At 38.0% G+C, this 19,064-nt stretch overlaps 1 protein-coding gene and 1 long non-coding RNA gene across 3 annotated transcripts in view; one reads left to right on the top strand and one right to left on the bottom strand.

Moving 5' to 3' along the window:
• Positions 1-19,064, top strand: part of LOC105508788 — a 53,815-nt gene that overhangs the window by 4,865 nt on the left and 29,886 nt on the right. The gene's annotated exons all lie outside the window — the stretch shown is intronic.
• ACMSD (aminocarboxymuconate semialdehyde decarboxylase) overlaps positions 11,970-19,064 on the bottom strand; it is a 65,287-nt gene continuing 58,192 nt past the window's right edge. For both annotated transcript variants that reach the window (XM_011937720.1, XM_011937719.1), the window contains exons 9-10: positions 16,248-16,346; positions 11,970-12,207 (exon numbers count right to left, since the gene is read on the bottom strand). In XM_011937720.1, coding sequence (XP_011793110.1) covers positions 12,145-12,207; positions 16,248-16,346 — 162 coding nt within the window. In that variant the 3' untranslated portion in view covers positions 11,970-12,144. The remainder of the gene's footprint in view (positions 12,208-16,247; positions 16,347-19,064) is intronic.

The following is a 19,064-nucleotide window of genomic DNA, read 5'->3' as shown; positions in this document are numbered from 1 at the left end:
TAAGAATTAACCAAAGGAGCAAAATATCTCTATAATGAAAACTATAACACTGATGAAAGAAATTGAAGATGACACAAAAACATGGAAAAATATTCCATGATCATGAGTTGGAAGAATTGTTAAAATGTCCATATTACCCAAAGCAATCTACAGATTCAATGAAATCCCTGTCAAAACATCAATGACATTCTACACAGAAATAGAAAAAACAATCCTATAATTTATGTGGAGTCACAGAAGACCCAGAATAGCCAAAACTATCCTAAGCAAAAAGAACAAACCTGGAGGAATCACATTACCTGACTTCAAATTATACTACAGAGCTTTCATCACCAAAACAGCATGGTACTCACATAAAAACAGATACATAGACCAACAGAATAGAATAGAGAACCCAGAAACAAATCCACACACCTACGGTGAACTCATTTGTAACAAAGGTGCCAAGAACATACACTGGGGAAAAGACAGTCTCTTCAATAAATGGTGCTGGGAAAACTGGATGTCCGTATGCAAAAGAATGAAATTAGGCCCTTATCTCTTGTCCTGTAAAAAAATAAAAATGGATTAAAGACTTTAAGACCTTAAACTATGAAACTACTACAAGAAAACATTGGGGAAAATCTCCAGGACATTTGTCTGGCCAAAAGTTTCTGAGCAATACCCAACAAGCACAGGCAATCAAAGCAAAAACGGACAAATAGGATCACATCAAGTTAAAAAGTTTCTGCACAGCAAAGGATACAATCAACAAAAGGAAGTGGGCTGGGCGCTGTGGCTCTTGCCTGTAATCCCAGCACTTTGGGAGGCTGAGGTGGGCGGATCATGAGGTCAGGAGATCGAGACCATCCTGGCGAACACAGTGAAACCCCATCTCTACTAAAAATACAAAAAAATTAGCCAGGCGAGGTGGCAGGTGCCTGTAGTCCCAGCTACTGGGGAGGCTGAGGCAGGAGAATGCCATGAACCCAGGGAGCAGAGCTTTCAGTGAGCGGAGATTGCACCACTGCACTGCAGCCTGGGTGACAGAGCAAGACTCTGTCTCAAAAAAAGAAAGAAACAAAAAAACAAAAACAATAACAAAAAAAAAAAAAGGGAAGAGACAGCCCACAGAATGAGAGAAAGTATTTGCAAACTACCCATCTAACAATGTATTAATAACCAGAATCTATAAGGTGCTCAAACAACTCTGTAGGAAATAAAATCTAATAACCTGATTTCAAAATGGATAAAAGATATGGATAGACGTTTCTCAAAAGAAACATACAAATGGCAGACAAGCATATGGGAAGATTCTCAGTATCATGGATCATCAGAGAAATGCAAATTAAAAATATAATGAGATATCATCTCACCCCAGTTAAAATGGCTTTTATCCAAAAAACAGGCTATAACACATGATGGTGAGGTTGTGGAGAAAAGGGAACTCTTTGTACACTGCTGCTGGGAATATAAATTAGTACAACCACTGTGAACAACAGTTTAGAGGCTCCTCAAAAAACTAGAGCTACCATGTGATCCAGGAATCCTCCTGCTAGGTGTACACCCAAAAGAAAAGAAATCAGTATATCAAAGAGATATCTGCTCTTGCATGTTTGTGGTAGCACTGTTTACAATAGCTAAGATTTGGAACCTAAGTGTCCATCAACAGATGAATGGATGAAGAAACTGTGGTACATATACACAAGAAGTACTATTCAGCCATAAAAAAGAATGAGATCCTGTTATTTGCAACAACATGGATGGAACCAGAGGTCATTATGTAAAGTGAAATAAGCCAGGCACAGAAAGACAAAGATTGCATATTCTCACTTCTTTGTGGGATCTAAGTATCAAAACAATTGAATTCATGGACATAGAGAGTAGAAGGATGGTTACCAGAGACTGAGAAGGGTAGGCGGAGGGACTTGTGGGGATATGGGGATGGTTGATGAGTACAAAAAAAGAAAGTGTGAATAAGACCTGTTTGATAGCACAACAAGGTGACTATAATCAATCATAATTATGCATTTTAAAATAATTTAAAAAATATAATTGGATTGTTTATAACTCAGAGGATAAATACTTGAGGGGATGGAGATCCCACTCTCCCTGAAGTGCTTATTTCACATCATTGCAAGCCTGTATCAAAATATCTCATCAACCCCGTAAATTATATATACCTACTATGCACCCACAGAACTTTTTAAAAGATTAGATGGCGAATGAAAAAAAAAAGAATTCTTAAAGCTCAGCAATAAGAAAATAACCCAATTAAAAAATGGGCAAAAGATCTAAACCGATACCTCACAAAGAAGGTATACAGATGGCAAATAGGCATATGAAAAGATGCTGAACAAATATCATAATGGTGCCAAAGGCGTTTGAACCAGAGTGAGTCCCTCTTGAGTAGGGGCTGGGTAAAATAAGGCTGATACCTACTGGGCTGCATTCCCAGGAGGTTAGACATTCTAAGTCACAGGACGAGATAGGAAATCAGCACAAGGTACAGGTCATAAAGACCTTGCTGATAAAACAGTCTGTGGTAAAGAAACCAGCTAAAACCCACCAAAACCAAGATGGCGGATAAAAGTTACCTCTGGGCATCCTCACTGCTCATTATTTGCTAATTATAATGTATTAGCATGCTAAATGACACTCCCACTGGCACCATGGCAGTCACAAATGCCATCTCAACGTCATGGTCTAAAAAAGGGGATATGGTCTAGAAAAGGGGAGACATGAATAATCCACCTTGTGTTTAACATATAATCAAGAAACAACCATAAAAAATAGGTAACCAGCAGCCCTTGGGGCTGCTCTGCCTGTGGAATAGACATTCTTTATTCCTTTACTTTCTTAGTAAACTTGCTTTCACTTTATAGATTTACCTCAAATTCGTTCTTGTGTGAGATCCAAGAACCCTCTCTTGGGGTCTGGATTGGGACTCCTTTCCAGTAACAAGGGTATTCTTGGTAACAGTTCATAACTGCAAAAGATTGGAAACATGAATGTCTATGCATTGAGGACTCTATGATTATGGTACATCTATGTAATCTGTGTAATTTTCATTCATAGGATCCACCCATTAAAAAGAAAGAGGCAGTTTATATGTGGGATGATCAGCAAGGCATTAAGTACCCTGCAAGGTACTTAAAAGGTACTAGAAAGGGCAAATTCTACTGTTTGCTTAAAATGAAAAAAGGAATGTATACATGTAAATACTTGTATAATCGTAGACTGTGTTTGCAAGAATACACACACACGAAACAGGTAAAATTGGTTCCTTCTAGGGGTGTAGACTGGCAGACATAGGTTGAATTTGATCTGTTTGAACTTTTACATATGTTTGTGTTGACTTTTTAAAAGTAAACTTTGACATTTTTAGGTTGTGAGCAGTCTTATTTTCAGAAATGGAAACTTCAATTTACCTTTTTTCAATTTTGATTGGGAAAAATCTTCATAATGGTCTAAGTTAAACAAATTTAAAGCTGGTATTTGTCTTGGTATGTTAATCTAAAGTGATTACGTTGAATACAGATTTAAGCTTTCTGGTTGGGGAATATGAATTAAGCTGAGCCAGTACTGGCTTCCTTTTTAGGGGATATAGGAGAAGGTACTGTACAAGGAAAAGAGAAAGATGCTTGGATGGCTGTGAGTGGTTGTTTCTCCTTTGGAATCTGGTGGTGTTGGGAGTGTTTTAAAAAGGTTGTTTTTGGAGAAGTGCTTGCAGTAGATAAGGAAGGAGATAAAACGCTGAAAAGGTGATTTTCCTGAGTAACTTTTCTAGATTCTGTGTTATGAGCAGATTCACTATGTAAGCAGTATTGTTCCAGGGCCAGGCAATCAAATATGGTACTGAGGAGGTTATTCTCTTTACCTTTCCTTAGAACGTTGTGCTGCTAATGGCATCTGAGAAGAATGTCTGCTGTCACCAAATGACACCCCTGGTATGGACATTGCCAGATTGGTTTGTGAATATACATAAGGCATTTGTTATGGGCTGAATTGTGTCCCAAAAGTCTTAACTCCAAGTAGCTCAGAATGTGACTATATTTGGATGCAGGTTCTTTTAAATGGGAATTAAGTTAAAATGAGGTCATATTAGGTCAATTAGGGTGGCCTCTAATCCAGTATGACTGGTGTCCTAGAAGAAGAGTCAATCATGATGTAGACATGTACTGAGGAAAAACCATGTGAAGACACAGGGAGAAGACATCCATCTATGAGCCAAGGAGAAGGGCTTACTAGGCGGGTGAGCCAAGGAGAAAGACTCACGAGGATAGTGAACACTCAAGTCATTGTAGATAGTCACAAATTTGTGAGGCCTCACCATTTGGATTACACTCAGAACTGCATGAATTCCCAACATACTCAGTGAAGATTGATTTCCAGTTCCTTTCTTTGCTCATTTTAGGAGCAAAAAACTGTTTTTTACTGTTTACTTATTTTTGCTTTTAATGTTTACTTATTTTTATTTTACTATTTATTTATCCAGTGAATGCTAATGGAGCTATTACTGTGTGCTAGGAAATTCAAACTACATAAGTCTGCACACTCGACTTTCCCTTTTGTATGTCTCAAAGGCATTAATATTCAATATTTCCCCAAACTAAACTCATAATCCTGCCCTTCCAACCTGGTCTTCTCTCTGTGCCTCTTGTAGTAAAATGGCACTACTTCCATTTATGCAAGACGGAAACTCAGGGGTCATCTTTGATATCTCTAATCCTCATCTCCCATATCTAACCCATCACCAAGGCCTTTCTGTTGACCCTTCTTATTATCTCTGGAGTCTATTACGTATGTTTCTCCACCAGCAACACTACCACCACCTTGGCCCAAACTATTTCAGTTAAGTTCCCCTGCAAGCTGTTGCCATCCTGCAACCTGCCAGAGGAATCTTTTCAAAATTGAATTCTATCCCACAGGAGCAGGATTAAAAAAAAACAAAAACAGAACAGCTCTAATTAATGCCATCCCCTACTAAAAAACCTTCTCATTGCTTTTCTTTGTTGTTGTTGTTGTTTGTTTGTTTTCTTTTGGTATTGTTTTTTGACTTAAAACGAGAAATTTATTCTCTGGCAATTCTAGAGGCCAGAAATCTAAAATCAATGTGTTGGCAGGGACTATGGTTTGAATGATTGTCCTCTCCCAAACTCATGTTAAAATTTAATCCCCAATGTGGCAGTATTGAGAGGTGATTGGGTCATGAGGGCAGAGCCCTCATGAATGGATTAATAGGTTAATGGATTAATGGGTTGTCACAGTAATGAAACTGGTAGCTTTATAAGAAGAGGAAGAGACTGGAGCTAGCACATTCCGCTCCCTTACCATATGATGCCCTCTGCTACCTTGGGATTCTGCAGAGTCCCCACCGGTTAGAAGGCCCTCACCAGATGTGGCCCCTCAACCTGGGACTTCTCAGCCTCCGTAACGCTAAGAAGTAATTACTCAGTTTCAGGTATCCTGTTATAAGCAATGAAAACTGGACTAAAACAGCAGGGCTGTACTCCCTCTGAAGACTATTGGGGAGAATCTGTTTCTAGGCTCTTTCAGCTTTTGGTGACTCTAGGCCTTTCTTGGCTTGTGACCATAAGATTCCAATCCATGCTTCTTTGCCTCCAACTCTTGTTTTTCTTTTTTTTTTAATTTTTAATTTTTGTGGGTACATAGTAGTATGGGCTACATGAGATATTTTGATACAGGTATGCAATAAATATTAATCACGTCTTGGTAAATTGGGTATCTGTCCCCCTCATGCATTTATCCTTTGTGTCACAAACAACTCAGTTATATACTTTCAGTTATTTTTAAATGTATAATTAAATTATTATTGACTATAATAGTCATGTATTGTGCTATCACATATGAGGTCTTATTCATTTTTTCTAACTACTTTTGGTACCCATTAGCCATTCCCATTCCCCAACCCATTATCCACTTCAGTCTCTGGTAATCATGCTTTTACTCTCTCTGTCTGTAAATTCAATTATTTTAATTTTTTGCTCCCACAAGTAAGTGAGAACATGCAAAGTTTGTTGTTCTGTGCCTGGCTTATTTCACTTAACATAACGACCTCCAGTTCCATCCGTTGTTGCAAATGACAGGATCTCATTCTTTTTTATGGCTGACTAGTACTCCATTGTGTACATGTACCACAGTTTGTTTATCCATTCATCTCTTGATGAATACTTAGGTTACTTCCAAATCTTGGCTATTGTGACCACAGCTGCAACAAATATGAGAGTGCAGATATACTTTTGATATACTGACTTCCTTTCTTTTGGGTGTATACCCAGTAGTGGGATTACTAGATCACGTAGTAGCTCTATTTTTAGTTTTTTGAAGAACCTCCAAACTGTCACCCAGTGTGGTTGTACTAATTTACATTCCCACCAACAGTGGACAAGCGTTCCCTTTTCTCCACATCCTTGCCAGCATTTGTTATTGGTTGTCTTTTGGAAAAATGCCATTTTTACTGGGGTGAGATGATATCTCACTATAGTTTTGGTTTGCATTTCTCTGATGAGTCATTATACTGAGGACATTTTCATATACCTGTTTGCCATTTGTATGTCTTCTTTTGAGAAATGTCTATCCAAATCTTTTGCCCATTTTAAAATCAGATTATTAAATTTTTTTCTTGTAGAGTTTGAGCATCTTATAGATTCTGGTTCTTAATCCCTTGTCAGATGGGTAGTTTGCAAATATTTTCTCCCATTTTGTGAGTTCTCACAGCTTTTCAATATACAAAATTCCTCAACTGACTTATGGCCTCACATGATCTTGTCATTTTTTACCAAGAATATCTTCCTTTGTCATCTTCAGCCACAGTGGTTTTCTTTCTTGCTGTGTTCTCTCCTGCCTGTTCCATGGTGAGCAGGTCTATGCAAACCCACCCCGAAGGTGAGAGGCTGAAGAAAGAGGCTGACAAATTCAGTTTCTCAGAAAGAAATATTTAATAGGCTCTGACAAACAGAAGTGATATCTGGGGTAGCCATGCAATGGTGGGTCCCTGCATTCACTGTTCAGAAAGTGTCCTTTGTATGGCAAGCTTTTAGGGTACAAACATGTGCAGCTGATTACATCTCAGACCCTCTTGCTGAAACTCATGACTACTGGGGAGGTTAGATAAGCATCTTTATGCACGGCTATATATGCTACAGGCATTGCTTAAAGACCTTGCTGCAGGACACCTTGGTATGCTGTGTTCAAACATCAGTTATCATGGCGAGTCCCCTTCCAGATGGAGTCACTCTTGCCATACAATGGCTGTTTTCTTACACAGACACAAGGCTTTCATTTATCCTGTTTCTTCTGCCTGGAATACTCTTCCCTTCCCTTTTAACCTTTTAGCTCTTGTTTGCTTTCAGATTCTAGCTCAAGCAAAACTTTTTTCTGAAAAATCTTTCTGTGACTCTGACTAGGACAAATCCTTTATAATAAGCTTTCTACACACTGTGCGCCTTTCCCTCATAGCTCCTGTCGTGGTAGCAATTTTATATCGATTTGTTGCTTACTTGATACATGTCTCCCTAACTAGGGTATGAGCACAACTGAGGGCAGGAACCATGTTTGCTTTTTTCATACTCTCAGAATCTAGCATGGTTCTTGGCCCATAATAAGTCCTGAATAAATTTTGTTGAATGCATGAGTGAATGAAGGCATAGGTCATCCCTCAAGGAAATCCAGTCTAGAAGGAAGATAGGAATCACAATTCAAAATGAGAGGTGTGCTCTGTTAGAGATAGCAGTACATTTTTTTTGTTGTTGTTTTTGTTTTTTTGAAGGGGGAGTTACTGAGCAATGAAATCCCAAAGCCTAGAAACCACCACTTTAGGTCCTGAGGAATTTTAACAGAGAAAGTGATACAATCAAATACATACTTTGGACATTTTTCTCTGGCACCAAGGTAGAAGATGGGTTGTAGCAGACTAAGCCAAGGGGCAGGGCAGGGGTACAAATAAGGGATTATTTCAATATCCTGCTGAGAGATGATGACCTGAATTTAGTTGGAAGCCATGTGGAGGAAAGAACAGATAAGAAATAAAAGATATGAAATGGATTGAATCTTTTGGATTTAATGGTGTATTCATATGGGTGAAGGAGAAGAATTAGGTGACTGGTTGATGCCGTGCATCAGGGTTGGGACTATAAAAAGTGGAATTAAATTTTGGGATAAAGGGATTGAGTTATATCTGAGGCATATGGTTCTGTTGAATACCATAGTATTGTAGCTTTGTGTGTGTGTGTGTGTGTGTGTGTGTGTGTGTGTGTGTGTATGCCTAAAGCTGTTAGGACTTCTTGAAACATTGTCTGTTCTTGACTCCTGAGTATATTTTCCTAGTTTTCCTCCTACCTCACTGGCTACTCTTCTGTGCACAAAGCTGGTGCCTTCATCTAACTTTTTTGTTTGTTTTTGTTTGAGACAGAGTCTTGCTCTGTCACCCAGGCTGGAGTGCAGTGGCGCGATCTCGGCTCACTGCAACCTCCGCCTCCCGGGTTCAAGTGATTCTCCTGCCTCAGCTTCCTGAGTAGCTGGGATTACAGGCTCGTGCCATCATGCCCGGCTAATTTTTGTACAGCCTTCATCTAACTTCTAAGTGTTAGTGAATCCCAGGAAATAGGCCTAGGGTCTTTTGCGTCTCTGCTCTACGTTTTCGCCAGGTGATTTCATCCAGTCTCATTTCTTAAAATACCTTTTATACACTGGTGATTTTTCCCAGCCTGTCTCTTGAACTCTCCAGACTAGTACATTCAAGTGTTTACTTGACATTCCTACTTAAATGTCTAGAGGCGTCTGAAATATAACAAGTTCAACTACAGAACTGTTGATTCTCTTTCCTCTCAAGACTGTTTCTCCCATAGTCTTCCTCATTATGGTAAATGGTAATTAATCTACCCAGCTGTTCAAGTGAAAAGTGTGGGAATCAAAGCACCTATGTTTAAAGTATGGATGAGTTTAACACCATTAACTATCATTAATCATCTCAAAGCTTAAATGTCACCAGGATTATGTGCCTAGGAAAGTCATAGTTAGAAAACCCTCTTTACACCCAGATTAAAGAGGAATTCTCTCATCTTTTCTTCTAGTACCTGCATAGTTTAATATTTTAGAGTTAAATCTTTGATCCAATCAGAGTTGTAGTTTATCCATATGTATGATTTGGGAAATTAATCAAATTTTATTGCAATATTATTTATAATTGCAAAACATTAGGAATTATTTAAATGTCATATATAGGAGACTGATTGACAAGAACATGGTGTGCACATGTGTACACACGCTTCACATTCACACACCCAGGAGTCAACCTTGATTTCTTTCCTCTCCTTCCTCCCTCTTCCTCACGTTCAGTCCATCATTAAATGCTGTTAGTTCTGCCTACAAACAAATCTCATGATCCCCATTCTTGTATTTGTGCCTGAGTCACCATCATTTCTTGCCCAGCCTCCAACTTCCTTTCTTGACTCCCTTTAATAAGTCTCTACAAAGCTGTTAATATATATGGGTTTCTTTTTTCTTTTTTTTTCTCCCCTCCCTTCCTCCCCTCTCCTCTCCTCTCCTCTCCTTTCTTCTCTTTTCTTTTTTCTGAGACAGGGTCTCACTCTGTCACCCAGGCTGGAGTGCAGTGGCATGATCCTAGCTCACTGCAGCCTCGAACTCCTGGGTTTAAGCCATCCTCCCACTCCAGCCTCCTAAGTAGCTGAGACTACAGGAATGAGCCACCACACCCAGCTAATTAAAAAAATTTTTTTTTGGTAGAGATTCCTGTGTTGCCCAGGCTGGTCTCAGTCTCCTGGCTTCAAGCCATCCTCCTGCCTCAGCCTCTCAAAGTGTTGGGATTACTGGTGTAAGCCACTGCACCCTGCTATTTTTTTTTGTTTGTTTTAAAAGAATAACGTAAGTCCGAGCATGTCACAGACCTATTAAAAAGTCTTCAGTGGTTTCCTATGAAACCACAATATAAAAATCTTGGCCAGGCGCGGTGGCTCATGCCTGTAATCCTAGCACTTTGGGAGGCCAAAGCAGGAGAATCACGAGGTCAGGAGATCGAGACCATCCTGGCCAACAGGGTGAAACCCTGTCTTTACTAAAAAAAACAAAAACAAAAATTAGCTGGACGTGGTGGTGCATGCCTGTAATCCCAGCTACTCAGGAGGCTGAGGCAGGAGAATCACTTGAACCAGGGAGTCAGAGGTTGCAGTGAGCCGAGATCGCGCCACTGCACTCCAGCCTGGTGACAGAGTGAGATTCTGTCACAAAAAAAAAAAAAAACAGTCTCAACCCTTGACCATGATCTACTGATCTAGCCAACTTTTTGGCTTCCTCCCCTGTCTCTCTTCCTTGCTCACAAACTCATCACGAGCTTTCTTGCCTCAGAACCTTTGCATTTTCTTCCCTGTTCTATCATTCAAATCTCAGTTGAAAGTCCACTTTAAAGAGGCCTTCTCTGACTCTACAATTTAATGTTTTACCCCCATCTTTCTCCTAGTCACTACCATATTTTCGTTTTAATTTCTTCATAGTGTTTATCACTATAAGAAAAATTTCCTTCCTTCTTTCCTCTTTCTGTTCCTCCTTTTATTCCTCTTTTTCTTCTTCCTTACCTTATTTATGTTTCTCACTCTTCAGATTGTAGGTTTTGTCAGAGAAGGAATTTTATCTTGTTTGTTGACATCTATACCCCCAGTGCCTGGAACATTCCTATAGTCCTGGCACATAGAAAACATGTGAATATGAATGTATCCATTCACTCTGCGTGTGATGTGTGTGTATAATATTGAATAAAGTGATTGGGTTACTTTTTATAATAAAACAATCATTAAATGCTGTGTTCAGAGTGCTCAAATATAGAATATTTGAAAAAGTGTAAACATTACCCCCAAAGATTGGGGAAGGAAAAAATAACCTAGAGTTCATGTTGTTCCTTTGTTCAACTTTGTTTTTCTTTTTGGGCAGATTGGAGCAATAAGCAGAGTGGTGGGTGGGTAAAGTCCTAGAAAGAAATGGTGGGGGGCGGGGTGAGAAGGAGGTGGGGCAGTGAACTATATAAAATGAAAATAATGGCGTGAGCATAGTGAAGTAAGAATTAGATCTCATCTTTATTCTGGAAAGGGGTCAGCACAAATTACATGTCAATACTCAACTCTTGATTTTCTAGATGAATGGAAGGGAAAAGGATGAATGAATCCAAAGCAGGAGGGTAGTTTTGAAAAATCATGCTTGATTTTGAAATTCAATCAGAGGCAGATGAACTATAGATGTTCATCACCCATCCCAGAACCAAGTTCCTTTTCAGCAGCCCAAGCGGGACCATAAATGAAATGGGTAAAACAAGGCTACCCTGGTATTGCCCTATTAACTTTCCATAGTTAACTTTATACATTCTGCTCAATATTTTAAAATCAAAAGAGCTTCTGGTAGAAGTGAATTTATAGACAAAAACTTTTAAAATGGATGTCTCATTCAATCTGAAACCACAGCTGTGTTCCCATAGTTTTGCCTTCCTGTTTCCCATCCTCTAACCCTAAACATTTCTTATTTATTTCCTGGACTCTCTCATGTTCCACCCTCTGTGAAGATCTGCTCCACAGTTTTAGACAAAGTGAATTCCTCTTAATGAAACTTCTTTGACACTCAAAGTCAAAGTTTATAGCTTAATAATTATTCCATGAACATCTCTTACCTCCTTAATTGGTCTGGAAGCTCCCTGAGTATGAATATTCCATATGTTACTTATTTTGTGGAGGCTGAAGCATTCCCAGCCCAGTTCTGGGCTAATGGTAGGTATTAAAGGTGGATGGAACAGGTTATTTGAGTCCAATTCATACACCTTTATTCAAAATGGACAACCTACTTGAGCCCTCTAGGATGAATCTTTCTCCATATAAATCATTAATGACATTTTATTTTGTATTTCTCCAGATTAATTAAAAGAGCACTGGGAAAATCATTTTTTATTTGCACGCGAAATAAAGTACAGCTTTTCAGAATGAAAACACTTATGAATCATTTTTGTTATGAATAATTTAGAATATTTTGGAGATTCTATTTCTGAGTAAAACAGTTCAAAATAGGATTTTGTTAATACCTGTTGATACATATTTAGAAACAAAAATGAAGTATCCTTTTGAAAGTTTGCCATTGTAGTAAATTCAGTCATTCAAATTGTTTTCTCTCAAGACCCAAAAATGCCAGGGCATTGCTGGCTTTGAGTTTATTCTGAAAAGAAAAGAAAATATGTTATTTTAAAGCATTATTGGTTGTTTTTTAAGTACTTTTAAGTACTACATTGATCAGATTTAAAAAAATTAGCTCCCCAATATGAGAGAAAAATATTAGCAGATTATAAAGTGAATCTCTTAGCAAAATCCTCTTGACCTATGTTTTGCCCCGCTATTTGAAATCTAAATCTGAAACTTGATTGATTGTAGGGGGAGAGAAGAGACTTAAAAAGGGGAGAGCCCTCTTTAGGAGGTGCCCTTGTTTGGAAACTGGACCCTCTAACAGGTTGAATCTTAAGACCATTTGGAGGCAAATACAGAGAAAAGGTACAGTTAGGTCTGTGGGATAAGAGGGCTGCAAAAGGCGCCCCGAAGTCATCTAGCCATCCCCCAGCTGCTAGGCATATGTGGTGTTGTTTTCACATGACCCCAAATGCAAGTTAAGCTTTTTCAGAGCAAGAGAAGTGATATAAATGAAGGGTCTCAGATGAGGGTACAAATCTGTACATCTTAAAATTTTCACATAAGAAATGGACTCCCCAGCTGTAAACTATATCAACTCTGCCGAAAGAAGAGATTTAAGAAGTAACTTTGTGATACCCTAACTAATTTGTTTATCCAGCTTGCAAAGGACAGGTATGGGCAGCTGAGGATGGAAGAAATGTATGGGGTTGTGTGACATCCATACCATTAATGTGTCCTTCTATACTATGACCACTTCAGGGTTCTTACACAACCTTGAAAAGTGGGTGATTTGAGGCTGGACATCTTAGAGTTCTTCCCCAATGCATACTTAGGCCATCCTCCTCTAGAGGAACATTTCAGAAGTGACTATTGTGGCTAGGAGGAACCACGTGCTTTATCTTTTTTTTTTTTTTTGAGACGGAGTCTAGCTCTGTGGCCCAGGCTGGAGTGCAGTGGCCGGATCTCGGCTCACTGCAACCTCCGCCTCCCGGGTTTACGGCCATTCTCCTGACTCAGCCTCCCAGTAGCTGGGACTACAGGCGCCCGCCACCTCGCCCGGCTAGTTTTTTGTATTTTTTAGTAGAGACGGGGTTTCACCGTGTTAGCCAGGATAGTCTTGATCTCCTGACCTCGTGATCTGCCCGTCTCGGCCTCCCAAAGTGCTGGGATTACAGGCTTGAGCCACCGCGCCTGGCCGCTTTATCTTTTAAGATAGCTTAGTGCCATGTATCCTTTAGAGTATTTGATGGAGATCTGCCCCTCTAGTCAAGGGATTTGGGATCGCATCAGTTTGCTATAACCTACCGGTTATATTGCCTTTGGCAAGTCACTCAACTCCCAAGTCTTGTTTTCTTTCTCCATATCTTCATGGTAGAACGCATCTACCTGTATACAGCAGTGCCCCCTTATCTATGAAGATATCTATATCTCCCGTATACAGAAGTCCCCCCTTATCCAAGACCGTCTGTGGATGCTATATAGAATCCTATATATACTGTGCACAAATTTCTTTTTCCTTCTTCACAGTTTCATAGATAGAAGATGCATTCTTACAAAGTAAGATCTCAGCAACCTCAACATATAATTTTTCTTTCTTTCCTTATTAAGTTGAGAACTTTCACCTTTTCACTTAAAGGAAGTACTTTACAGCTTCTCTTGGGCATATCTGAATTGCCAGCATTACTACACTTGTGCTTTGGGGCCATTATTAAGTAAAATAAGGGTGAGTTGAGCACAAGCATGGTAATATGGCGACAGTCCATCTGATCACCAAGATAGCTACTAAGTGACTAATGGGGAGGGAGTGGATACAGCATGGAGACACTGGACAAAGGGATGATTCACATCTTGGGCTGGAGAGAGCAGGACAGTGTGTAAGCTTACACCATGCTACTCAGAATGGCATGCAATTTAAAACTTATGAATTGTTTATTTCTGGAATTTTCCATTTAATATTTTTGGACTGTGGTTGACTGGGGTAAGAGAAACTGTAGAAGGCAAAACTGAGGATAAGGGGGGGACTGCTGTGCCTTCCAATGTTGTTGTACTTATCAAATGAATTTATGCATTTTATTTTCAGTTTCTTTAGTGGTATTTACCTTCGCATGGTTTGAAATTCAAAATGTATAAAATGGATAGATACTTCATTCCACTACTGCCATCCAACTACCTTTTTCTTCCCAGAGTTATCAGTTTCCTGTTTATGTTCCAGAGCTATTTTATGTTTATACTGCATAAACAAATACTTATATCCAGGCATATAAAGATTCTTTTTCACAAAAGATGTATTCAATCTACAAATGAAAGTATACTACACAAATTGTTTTGTACCTTGCTTTTAAAAATTTAACATATCTTGGAAATTGATTTCTAATTTATTTATAGTGGCGTAATTTCCATTGTGTGGATATATTAAGATTTATTTAACTATTCCCTTAAAGATTGTTTTCAGTATTACAGCATTACAATGAGTAACCTTGTACAGAATGTCATTGTGAATGTGTGTCAGTATAAAGCCTTTATGCAAGATTATAAAAAAAACTTGAAAGTGATAAGCACATAATAAACAATAAAAGGCATGTAATAATAATTACTATTATTCCATTAAGTTTTTAATCAGGATATTTGGGGTCATCTGGTTTCTGTTTAATTTTGGTTAATAGAAAGTTTTTCATTTTCAACCTTTCTTGTTTATTTATTTATTTATTTATTTATTTTTTTTTTGAGGCAGAGTCTCCCTCTGTCGCCCAGACTGGAGTGCAGTGGCCGGATCTCAGCTCACTGCAAGCTCCGCCTCCTGGGTTTACGCCATTCTCCTGCCTCTGCCTCCCAAGTAGCTGGGACTACAGGCGCCCGCCACCTCGCCCGGCTAGTTTTTGTATTTTTTTTTTAGTAGAGATGGGGTTTCACCGTGATAGTCAGGATGGTCTCGGTCTCCTGACCTCTGATCCGCCCGTCTCGGCCTCCCAAAGTGCTGGGATTACAGGCTTGAGCCACCGCGCCCGGCCACCTTTCTTGTTTAAAAAAAAAGGTCAAAAATGTCTTTATGACAGCTTCCTACTTTAGGAAGGAAGCAGGTAAATATTTAACAATATTCGGTAGGTCAGTTCAAGACTTTTAGTGCCAAAGGGGACACTTTCTGTGTAAAATAGCCTGAGGTTTCCCAGTTAATAACTTGTAACTAGTATACTGAAGAATGAATTCTTCTTGGCATCTGTTAATGTGCTTTAAGCCTATTGAGAAGATTTGATGAACAATAACTTTAATGATTAAGGGAGAGAGAGTTCAAGGTAACTTGGATTCTAGTTTAGAAGAAAGACAAGAATTATGCAAAAGGATTACAACTAAGACTTTCGTAAGATTTATTAAGAGTTTATATAGTCTCGTGCTGTTATTTTTGGCCATCCGTGACCTCTGGGAGTGGTGGGCAGTGAAGGTCTTAGGAAGGACTTATTTTTTTGGAGGATGGGGGTGTGGAAGGAGTGGCAAAGGAGAGGGAACCTGAAGACACTGCATCTCATTTTAAACTCATCTTGGTTTAGGAGTCTAAGGGGTAGACTAGGTAATAGTAGCATTATAGCACATATTAGTATCATCTACTCGCCTTAAAAGTCAAACGCTGGTAAAAAAAAAAAAAAAGAAGTCCAGTTACTTGAAGGATCTGATTCCTTGGGTACTTTTAATTGAGACTTTAGTTTCATTATCTAATGAATTACTATTTCATTACAACTAGAGTTATTACAACTTTTGAGATTGGTAGATTTGTAACAAATAATATAGAAAAAATTTATACATTTTTCTTATGATCCATCTAACATGCAGGAATATTTTATTATCATATGCTTCTATACAATTTCTTGGGTTTATGAATTTAGTTGTACTAGGCTGACTTTCAGCCTTGTCATATTTGTTTGTCCTTTAATAGTTTAGCTATTTATGGAGATAGAGTAATCGTTTTAGGGAATTCAGTGTAATGGTTCCTCTGTTCTTTGTTTTCATGTATCAAAGTGCTCTGAAAGCAAACTCAGAGCAGGAAAAGTCAGTAATAAAACCGTGAAGTAAATGACATTATACCTTTGTTTCTTCATCAAATTCTTCCATGGACTCTATTAGTTTCCCAGGTTCCAGCTCACCTAATGGAAAGGGGTAATCGGTTCCCAAAATGACTTTATCCTAAAAAAAGGAAATATATTATTTCTCTGTAATTTTGTAGAACATAAAAGAGCCTCCTCTAAACAATTATATTTACTTACTACAAACATTCCTGTCATAAAATAACATATTTCTTTCTGATTAATGGAAAAATAAAACTGGTCTAAATTTTTAAAAAGATGTAATGGTTCAAATTTTATCCTGACATTTTTTTCCAGCAGGTGTCACTATTAGGTCTCTTTGTTGCAAATCAACCCCATTCTCTCTTTTTAATAACTGAGATATAGAATACTGAAATATAAGAAGTAAATATTTATTAAAATATATGTATATATATTCAGATGAGATTAAGGGATTCTGTCTTTCTTAGAATGATACATTGCAATTGATTCCACAATTTTCCAAAACATACTATTAACAGAGTAGGAAAGGAAAAATAAAAATCAAATAACTAGATAAAAAGTAAAAAAAAAAAAAGAAAAAGAAAAAGAAAATCCTCTATCTCTAGATCAATTCCTGTAAACAGTTCCTATAAACTAGATCATAAGTTTTTAAACAGTACAGCTTTGAATTTCCGTTTGACACTTTATACAATAAAACACATAGGCTTGTCAATCTACAAATATATTAAACAGTATGTCAGACAGTGTGCTATAATCTAGGTGTACCCTGGTCAACGAAACAGACATGGTCCCTTTTCTCAAGGAACTCATAATCAAGTGAGAAAGACATTATTACATCAATAATGGCAAGTTATCAAAATAAAATAAAAAAATTTCAAACCAGAAATTTTACTTCTCAAAATGTATTCCACTCATACACTTGTGCTAGAAATATATACAAAGAAATTAATTGCAACATTATTTGGAACAGCAAAAGACTAGCCAACTAAATTATAGAATATCCCCAAATAAAAATGAATAAAGAATACTTACATATGCTGAAATGGAATAATCTCCAAGTTACAGTGTGAAGAATGATCTTGAAGTTATACAGGGGAAAAAAGAGTCTAGAACAATGTGTCTGCTATGCTTATATTTCTGTTTTCAATAAGGGACCTATAGACCCACAAATATACATTGGTATATATACAGTCTATTTCAGGGATGGTATCTAAGAAACAAGTAACATTAATTGCCTCCATGGAAGAGGACTAGGGCTTGGGGGTCAAAGATCCCCTTTTCTTTTTTTTGAGATATAATTCACATACCATAAAATTCACCCCCTTTAAAGTGTATAATTCAATGGGTTTTAGTATATTCATAAGTTTGTGTAATCATTTCCACTAATTATAGAATGTTTTAAAAAAATTTTATGCATCTTATATAACCACAGATTTTTATCACCTCCAAAATAAATCCTATACCCATTAGCAGTGACTCCCCATTCTCTTTTCCCTCCAGCCCTTGGAAAACACGAATTTACCCTCCGTGTCTCCAGAATTGCTTATTTTGTACATTTCACACAAATGGAGTCACATAAATATGTAGCCTTCTTTCATTTAGTTTAATGTTTTCAAGTTTCATCCATGTTGCTGCTTGAATCAATACGTACCTAAGAGTGGAAGTGCTGGCGCATATGGTAAGTCAATGTTTAGCATTTTGAGAAACTATTTTCTACCATGGCTGCAACTTTCTACATTCCCACCAGCATGTATGAGGGTTCCAGTTTCTCCAGATCCTCGCCAACATTGGTTATTATTCATCTTTTTTATTATGGCCATCTCAGTAGATATGAGGTGGTATCTCACTGTAGTTTTTATTTGTATTTCTCTAATAAGTAATTATGTTGAACATCTTTTCATGTGCTTATTGGTTATTTGTATTTCTTCTTTGAAGAAATGTCTATTAAGATCCCTTGTGTACATTCATGTCCATTTTGTTATCTTTTTATCATTGAGTTATAAGAGATCTTTGTGTGTTCTGAATACTAGAGCCTTATAGATATATGACTTGCAAATATTTTCTCCATTCTGTGAGTTGTCTTTTTTACTTCCTTGGTATTGTCTTTGAAGCACAAAAGTTTTAAATTTTGATGAAGACTTCTTTATCTATTATTTTCTTTGGATTCTTGTGCTTTTGGTGTCATAGCAAAGAAACTATTGCCTAATCCAAAGTCACAAAGATTTACACCTATGGTTTCTTCTAAGAGTTTGTGGTTTTAGTTCTTCAGTTTAAGTCTTTGATCCATTTTGAGTTAATTTGCATGGTGTAAAGAAGGAGTCCAACTATACTTATTTATTTTTTTACATGTGGATATCATACCACTACGATATGTTAAAAAGACTATTCTTTATCACACTGAATTGTATTGGCATGCTTGTTGAAAGTCAGTTGATCTTTATATCTGTCTTTAGGCTAGTCCCACACAGGCTTGATTACTGTAGTTGTGTAGGAAGTTTTGAAGTTGGGAATGTGACTGTGCCAATTTTGTTCGTTTTCTGGATTGTTTGGCTGTTCTGGATCCCTTGCATTTTCTTTTTTGAGACGGAGTTTCACTCTTGTCACCCAGGCTGGAGTGCAATGGTGCGATCCTGGCTCACTGCAACCTCTGCCTCCCGGGTTCAGGCAATTCTCCTACCTCAGCCTCCCAAGTAGCTGGGATCACAGGTGTGCACCATCACGCCAGGCTACTTTTTGTATTTTTAGTAGAGACAGGGTTTTGCTGTGTTGGCCAGGCTGGTCTCAAACTCCTGACCTCAAACTCCTGACCACATTTGTCTGTCTATCTTTCTTTCTT

Source organism: Colobus angolensis, unplaced genomic scaffold (genome assembly GCF_000951035.1).
Source record: "Colobus angolensis palliatus isolate OR3802 unplaced genomic scaffold, Cang.pa_1.0 Scaffold168, whole genome shotgun sequence".
Classification (NCBI taxonomy): domain Eukaryota; kingdom Metazoa; phylum Chordata; class Mammalia; order Primates; family Cercopithecidae; genus Colobus; species Colobus angolensis.
The sequence above is the reverse complement of the archived record's forward strand: the minus strand, read 5'-3'. Positions and strand labels throughout refer to the sequence as shown.